The sequence below is a fragment of the Gekko japonicus genome, unplaced genomic scaffold, assembly GCF_001447785.1.
Source record: "Gekko japonicus isolate JY-2015 unplaced genomic scaffold, Gekko_japonicus_V1.1 scaffold369, whole genome shotgun sequence".
Classification (NCBI taxonomy): Eukaryota; Metazoa; Chordata; class Lepidosauria; order Squamata; family Gekkonidae; genus Gekko; species Gekko japonicus.
This window is the reverse complement of record NW_015160846.1, coordinates 332,471-340,129: the sequence shown is the minus strand read 5'-3', so window position 1 is coordinate 340,129 and position 7,659 is coordinate 332,471. Positions and strand designations below refer to the sequence as shown.

General features: G+C 52.3%; 1 protein-coding gene across 1 annotated transcript in view; it reads right to left on the bottom strand.

Moving 5' to 3' along the window:
- Positions 1 to 7,659, bottom strand: part of TLN2 (talin 2) — a 156,066-nt gene that overhangs the window by 53,081 nt on the left and 95,326 nt on the right. Inside the window, exons 27-31 of the mRNA XM_015420227.1 lie at positions 6,115 to 6,323; positions 5,871 to 5,990; positions 4,481 to 4,678; positions 2,511 to 2,650; positions 517 to 610 (exon numbers count right to left, since the gene is read on the bottom strand). Of these exons, the coding sequence (XP_015275713.1) occupies positions 517 to 610; positions 2,511 to 2,650; positions 4,481 to 4,678; positions 5,871 to 5,990; positions 6,115 to 6,323 (761 nt within the window). The remainder of the gene's footprint in view (positions 1 to 516; positions 611 to 2,510; positions 2,651 to 4,480; positions 4,679 to 5,870; positions 5,991 to 6,114; positions 6,324 to 7,659) is intronic.

Genomic DNA, 7,659 nt, shown 5'->3' with positions numbered 1-7,659 from the left:
CACGAAGCTGCCTTGTACTGAATCAGACCCTGAGTCCATCTAGGTCAGTATTGTCTACTCAGGCTGGCAGCCGCTCTCCAGGGTCTGTTACGAAACAGCAGGCTTTAACCTGCGTTTCAGATTAGGGGTGAACGATTCCAGGTAAACAACAGCCAGGTCTTTGTTTTGGGTATACAGGACTGAACAGATTCCCTGCTTATGTCAACAAGAGGACAGTTTGAATCAGTCGGCACTCAAACACTGCTGATCGTTTCCCTAAGCATCAAAACATACAATCACAGAATCACAGAGTTGGAAGGGACCTCCAGAGACATCTAGTCCAACCCCCTGCACAATGCAGGAAATTCACAAATATCTCTCCCCCCCCCCCAAACCCCCAGTGACCACTGTTCTACATCCAGAAGATGACAAAAAACCTCCAGGATCTCCAACCAAACTGTCCAAAAAACCCCCAGGATCTCCAGCCAAGCATGTTCTCGCCGGCCATACCCGCAGACCTAGAAATGACCCCAATACCTCCAGTTCCCGGAGAGCGTTGTCGCACTCCTTCTGCCCAGGAGCTTGCTGGGTACACAGGGTGATCAGCTGGTTTATACTCTCAGTCACGGCCCTGAAAGGAAAGATGCAAAGATATTTTGTGAAGATGGACATATCTTTAGGCTTTGCTTTTCCTGCGTTCGGCCGACAACTGCATGTTCCTCTGGGGCAAGGAACCCTCCTCTGATGCAAGAAGTGCTGGAGGAACAGAGAGGCTTCGGTTCAGTGGAGCAGGGGGGTACAACCTCCCCCCCATTCTTAGCACTGCTTTAGATCTATCTACCTCATACGACTTAACTTATTAGTTTTAAACGGATTACTAAAATATAGAGAAAGCTAGACCCTGTTTACATGGCTGCAAAGACCTGTCACAGATGCAGAACATTGCGCAGCCAAAAGCGTGACAGGTCTGTTATTGTCTTCCAATAAAAGAGGTGATGTCTCCATCAATGTTCCCTCTAAGCTGTGGAGTCCTGTGAACAAAAATTCTACTTTGTGAGCTCCCGGCATTAAAGTTGTGAGCCAGCGATTTGGCTGCTGCATAAATCAGTCTGCTCTGGAGCCCCATCCTTCCTGAGCTGAGATAAAAATGTGTGAGCTGGAGGCTAAAGAACTGTGAGCTAGCTCACACTAACTCAGCTTAGAGGGAACACTGGTCTCCATATGATCTACATCTTGGAGCAAAGGAAGAATTAAAAAGATGTTTAGGCTCAGAAAAGTAATCCTGTTCAGAGGTCACCTGAGACAGGGTGTCTACATTACCTGGCCCTACAGTCGTAAACTCTATCAGAGGGTGGTACCTTAAGATGACTCCCTTGCAAAACTCTAGATGGAAGGGCATTAAGGCGCATCAACATAAAGGAATGCCTATAGCAGTAACCATAAGAACATAAGAGAAGCCAATGTTGGATCAGGCCAATGGCCCATCCAGTCCAACACTATGTATCACACAGTGGCCCAAACCCAGGTGCCATCAGGAGGTGTACCAGCAGGGCCAGGACTCCAGAAGCCCTCCCACTGTTGACCCCCAAGCACCAAGAAGACAGAGCATCACTGCCCCAGACACAGGAACACAAGAGAAGCCATGCTGGATCCAGTCCAACACTCTGTGTCACGCAGTGGCCAAAACCCAGGTGCCAACAGGAGGTCCACCAGCAGGGCCAAAACTCCAGAAGCCCTCCCTCTGTTGCCCCCCCCCCCCAAGAACCAAGAACACAGAGCATCACTGCCCCGGACATAAGAACATAAGAGAAGCCAATGTTGGATCAGGCCAATGGCCCATCCAGTCCAACACTCTGGGTCACACAGTGGCCCAAATCCAGGTGCCAACAGGAGGTCCACCAAAAGGGCCCGAAGTCCAGAAGCCATCCCACTCTTGCCCCCCCCCCAAGAACCAAGAAGACAGAGCATCACTGCCCCGGACATAAGAACATAAGAGACGCCATGTTGGATCAGGCCAATGGCCCCTCCAGTTCATGTCACACAAGGAAGTCCAAGGTAATGCAGAGGCAGGCAACGGCAAACCACCTCTGTTCATCTTCCCTGACCTGGAAGGCCCAGGCTAGCCCAGCCTCATCAGATCTCAGAAGCTATGCAGGGTCGGCCCTGGCTAGTATTTGGATGAGCAACCTCCAAGGAATACCAGGGTCACAACGCAGAGGCAAACAATGGCAAACCACCTCTCTTCGTCCCTTGCCTTTAGAACCCTACAGGATCACCACAATTTGGCTGCAACTCGAAGGCACTTTCCTCCACCATCACCCCAGCAGAAGCTCTGCAGAGAACACCCACGCTCCCTACAAGGAGCGACTGGCAGCGGCACACGAGCCTTTCTAACAGGGAAGCCGGTATTGATTTCCAAGGGACTTCCAAAGCACCTGGAAGTTCCTGAGACATCACGGGGTCCACGGAATGCCCTTTTACAGGAAAATCCGTTTGGAAACCTCCTCCCGGTCCTTCCAGGCCACCCTTACCTCGCAGCCGCGGCCAGGAGGTTCTTGGCATTGGGCGCTCCTGGATCTACCGACAGAGACTTGGCTGCCAAGAGCAGCTTGCTGGAAGCCATGGAGATATTCTTCAGGTTCCCGATGACTTGAATCTGGTCCTCTTTAGTCTGGAAGCCCGGAAAGGAGAGACGGGGCATGAATTGAGCACAGCAGACGGGAAGCTGGCAAATGCAACAGGCCGAGGGCTCTGAGGGGCACACCCCCGTGCTTAGGGTGGCTTTTCAGTGGAGGAGTGGGGAATCAAACCCGGTTCTCCCAGATTAGAGTCCACGCACTTAACCACGACACCAAACTGGAAAGGAGAGACGGAGCACGAATTGAGCACATAGGATGGGAAGCTGGCGAACGCAACAGGCTGAGGGCTCTGAGGGGCACACCCCCATGCTTAGGGTGGCTTTTCAGGAGAGACAGTTTCAGACTCCAGGCTTCTCTTCACACCAGCGGAAAGGAAGCCGTAGTCAAGCAGACTCGACAATAGAGGCCTTGATAGAGAAAGCGGGACCGGGGCGGGGGGGAGCTTTTAATCACTCGTCGGACAAGCCTTCCATTTGTCGAGCGGCTTGCCCATCTCTGCCTGGCACGGCCAGCCCACAATTGTGGAGTTAGCAGGAGGGCTGGCAACCCGCTCTGAACCAAAGGCTGCATCCCGGGCTCCTAGGGCAGCGGTTAATTGGCGTGTCTTTGCCACCAAGTGCTTCAATTAGCATATCGTGTTCATCAAGAGAATGAGCTACAGCGGGTGGGCAGGCAAGTTCCGCCAGCAAGGGGCGGATCGGTCTTTTCTGGACCAGCTGCCTCGACAGATGGCCATGAGTTCTCTGGTGAGGCCGGTGCCCATTTGCCTGGCTTCTGGGCACTAACAGAGGCTCCCTGGAGATTAGACAATGTTTTGAAATCTGTTTCAGGGTGTAGAATCATAGAGCTGGAAGGTATCTCCAGGGTCATCTAGTCCAACCCCCTGCACAATGCAGGGAATCCACAAATACCTCTTGCTCCATGCCCAGAAGATGGCAAAATACCCCTCCAGGATCCCCGGGCAAACTGGACTGGAGAAAAATTGCTGCCTGACCCCAAAGTTGGCCTGCCGTAGAAGAGCTCAGTTCCAGTCCAGCAGCCCCTCAAAGACCAACAACATTTCCCAGGGTATGAGCTTTCGAAGTCAAAGCTCCAGTTGTCAGATTTCTGAAATCTGGTACACCAAGTTCTGGGCTTGGAATCTTCACACATGCAAATGGGGGTGAGAGGCAGAGGGCAGATCTGGTGTCTGACATCACTGTGTTTTGTGAAAGACTTTCTTTAGGGCTTCTGGAGGTCCATTTCCCAGACGAAAGGACAGAGGAGTCCCAAAGCCAACATCAGAGTGGCTCAGAGCGGCTTACAATCTCGTTCCCCTCCCCACAACAGACACCTTTGTGAGGTCGGTGGGGCTGAGAGTGCTCTAAGAGAACTACTCTTGAGAGAACAGCTCTGAAAAAACTTGTGACTGCCCCAAGGTCACCCAGCAGCTGCATGTGGAGGCGTGGGGGAATCAAACTCGGTTCTCCCAGATTAGAGTATGCACTCCTAACCACTGCACCAAACAAGTATAAAACAGTAATTAATTATCATATATGGCACTGTGTGTTGTATAGTCAGGAGATCCAAAGATTGTCTCTGCAACCTTGAACCTCGGACTGGGCCTGACAACTGGCTTTTCTGGAACCCCCTGACCTCGGACAGGACTTGGACTTGCTGCCTGGAACTCCCTGACCCTAGACTGGACTTTGGTAAACCTGCTCTCTGGAACCCCTGACTTCTGGACCGGACTTTGGTCACGCTCTGCAACCTAGCCTGTGACCTGCCCTGCGGGATCCCAACCCCTGCCCTCCTGGGGAAGCTACATCAGCACAGCGTCCGTCTTGGCCTCCCTATCAAACCGGAGGGGCAGCAAACCTCACCTGAGCTTGCCCGGCCATTTCAATACCAGCATCCAGGAACTCATCAAAATCCTCGCTGAACTTCCCGGAGGCCGCTGCCAGCTCTCCGGTCTGGCCCCGCGTCGCGTGGACCACCTCTCCTGCTGACTGGTTCAGGTCAGCCGCCGCTTGGTTCAGCTCGCTCTGAGCCTCTTGGAATGACTTTGAGCTGGGAGGCAGCTAGGAGGAAACGGGAGAACTGGGTGAGTGGCTGACCACCCAAAGTCAGGACGGGGGCTCTCAGACGGTGCAGCGGCAGATCTGGCCTTCTGAAGGCGGCTGACTAGAGGAGGAAACATGTCCGCGAATGTGACAGACACTTGAGGTTAAAAACACTTCGCAAATTGAACATTCCACCTGCCATGTTTTTGCTCTTCTCTGAGACCCCTTGTGTGTAACACCTGCAACGGCACTTCTCTGTAGCGCTCCAAAACGACGCTTCTTATGCTGCCCTCCGACATATTTTTGCCACCACCAAAGGGCTGTTGTCTCAGAAGTCTTAGTCAGACCCAAAGAATAGGATGGCTTAGTTATATTTGGTTGAATGACAGAATGGTCAGTGTTTGGGGGAGGCTTTGAGGTAAAAGGTGGATCCTTCATCCTAAATAAAACAGTTGTTTTCACATATTTTTATTTATTTATTTGATTTATACCCCTCCCTCCCCACCGAAGCAGGAGGGCTCGTAAACAGACTTTATTTAGAAATAAAACAACATAATGGTTTCTGTGCGGCTCGTGTGCAAAAAAGGTACATAAGCGTAAAGGTTTCAGATAGGTATAGCTCTCTTTTCTTTAATATTCTTCACACCAGCTTAATGTCCTAACTTGCCACTTAGGCTAATAACTTCCACATAAAATTATAGAGTTGGAAGGAGGACCTCCAGGGTCATCTAGTCCAACCCCCTGCACAATGCAGGAAATTCACAAATACTTCCCCCCCACACACACACCCCAGTGACCTCTGCTCGATGCCCAGAAGATGGCAAAGGAAGCCTGTTCCACTGAGGAGCAGCTCTAACTGTCAGCCGAAAACTCTTATTTCCTCACTTGCCATGTAGTCTAATAACGTCCACAAAGCTTAAATTCCTCGCTTGCCACTTAGGCTAATAACGTCCACACAGAACATAGATTTCTCTCATGCTCCACAGCACCTCACTCAGTCACTTCACTCACTCATCTCTCTTCCCCCCTCTTCCCAACCCTCCTGACCTCCACCTCTTAGGGTTCGGCCACCGTCAAATCGCAACACGCTTCAACGCTCCCATCCAGCCGCCCTCTTTCTCGCTCGGCAGGCCTGCCTTTTTAAACCACCGCCACACACATCTCAGACCCCACGGGACATCGCGGAACGTTCCTCCGGAGAGCATCTCACCGACTCCACCAGCAGCTTCTTGCTCGATTCACCGATGCTCTTCAAGGCCACATCCACGTCCTTCTGGCCGGGCAGGCAATTCACACAGTTGTTCAGGGAGTGGGAGACAGCTTTGGCCACCTTCCGGGAAAGACAGAGGACAGCAGGAGTCAGACAGGCAGCTTTTCAGCCCCTGGACTCTGGAGTGTCCCTGGCTCCAGGGATTCCTCACCACGTCCCAAGCCCCCTGTTGCCCGCTGTTCACCTGCGCCAGCCTCTGCTGGCTCTCCGCGTCTCCCGGAGCCACCAGGGCCTCTTTGGCTTCATGGATGAGCATCGCCGACCCTTCCATGACATCCCGGGCCGAGTCCAACATGGCGTGAGCCGCCGTGGGGTCGCTGGTGGAGGCAGCCACGCCCCGGGCTGCTTGAGCCAGAGTCTTCAGAGCCTGAGCCGTCTCTCGGGCAGCAACCCCTGCGGGGGGGGGACGCAACCAGATTGACATGTGATTTATATCCCGCCCTTCACTACCCAAAGGAGTCTCAGAGCGGCTTACAAACTCCTTTGCCTTCCCCTCCCCACAACAGACACCCTGGGAGGTGGGTGGGACTGAGAGAGCCCTGAAAGAAACTGCTCTTTTTCAAGGACAGCTCTTGTCAGAACTACGGCTTGCCCATGGTCATCCAGCCAGGTGCAAGTGGAGGAGTGGGGAATCAAACCCGGTTCTCCCAGATTAGAGTCCGCACACTTCACCACTGCACCAAACTGGCCCTCGGTTAAAAGAGAGCACCGACCACCTTTCAAGACGACACAAAGCCAGTCTCCCCCTTAAGAGGCAACACGAGCAGAAGGGACTTTCACAAAACGAGAATGCAGAAACGGAACAACAGAGCTTCGCAAAAAGCAGAATTTCAGGAATTTTCATTCCACCCTTCCTCCAACCTGACAAACCTGAGCCCCCACCCCTTATTGTGTCCCCACAACAGCCTTCTGAGGTAGGAGAGTTTTATAAACTTTTTATTTTAACTTTTAATAAATAACATAGAGGGGAAAAAATTCCGACATTTGTATCAGTTCATAACAAGGAATCAAGTGCCATTTCCAAAGGGGCTCCTGCTGAGTTACAATAAATCCCTAGGCTGGGAAAAAGCCAAATAACTTCTCTATCACAGGGTGGGACAAGAAGAAGAAGAAGAAGAAGAGGAAGAGGAGGAAGAAGAGGGAGGAGGAGGAGGAGGAGGAGAGGAGATTGGATTTATACCCTGCCCCTCGGAGTCTCAGAGCGGCTTACAAACTCCTTTCCCTCCCCCTCCCCACACCAGACACCCTGTGAGGTAGGTGGGGCTGAGAGAGCTCTTTCCAGAACTGCCCTTGAGAGAACAGCAAGTGAAGGAGTGAGGAATCTAACCCGGTTCTCCCAGATTAGAGTCCATGCACTTAACCACTACACCAAACTGGTGTACACCAGAGTTATAATTCTGTAATTCAAATATGCTACTAAGAGGCTGCTCCGTCAGAGTGGGGGAACAGTGTTTAGGCAGGAAAATCTGCCTCACAGAAGAGAAGGAGCAGGGGTCTGTCATATTTGGCAGGTGTGAATGAGAGGGACTTCTTGTCTGAGGCAGGGTTTTGGACCCAGCAGGATGCCCAGGCCCTGACACTCCAGCCCAGGTGTCCCCAACGTGCTGCCCGTGGGCATCACAACACCCGCAGACACCTGTCCTGCGCCTGCCAAGTGCTTTCAGAAAGTGGGCGGGTCTAGGTAGGGCTTTAAGCCCAGCACTGCTCCTGACAGACTCTGCAAATAAAA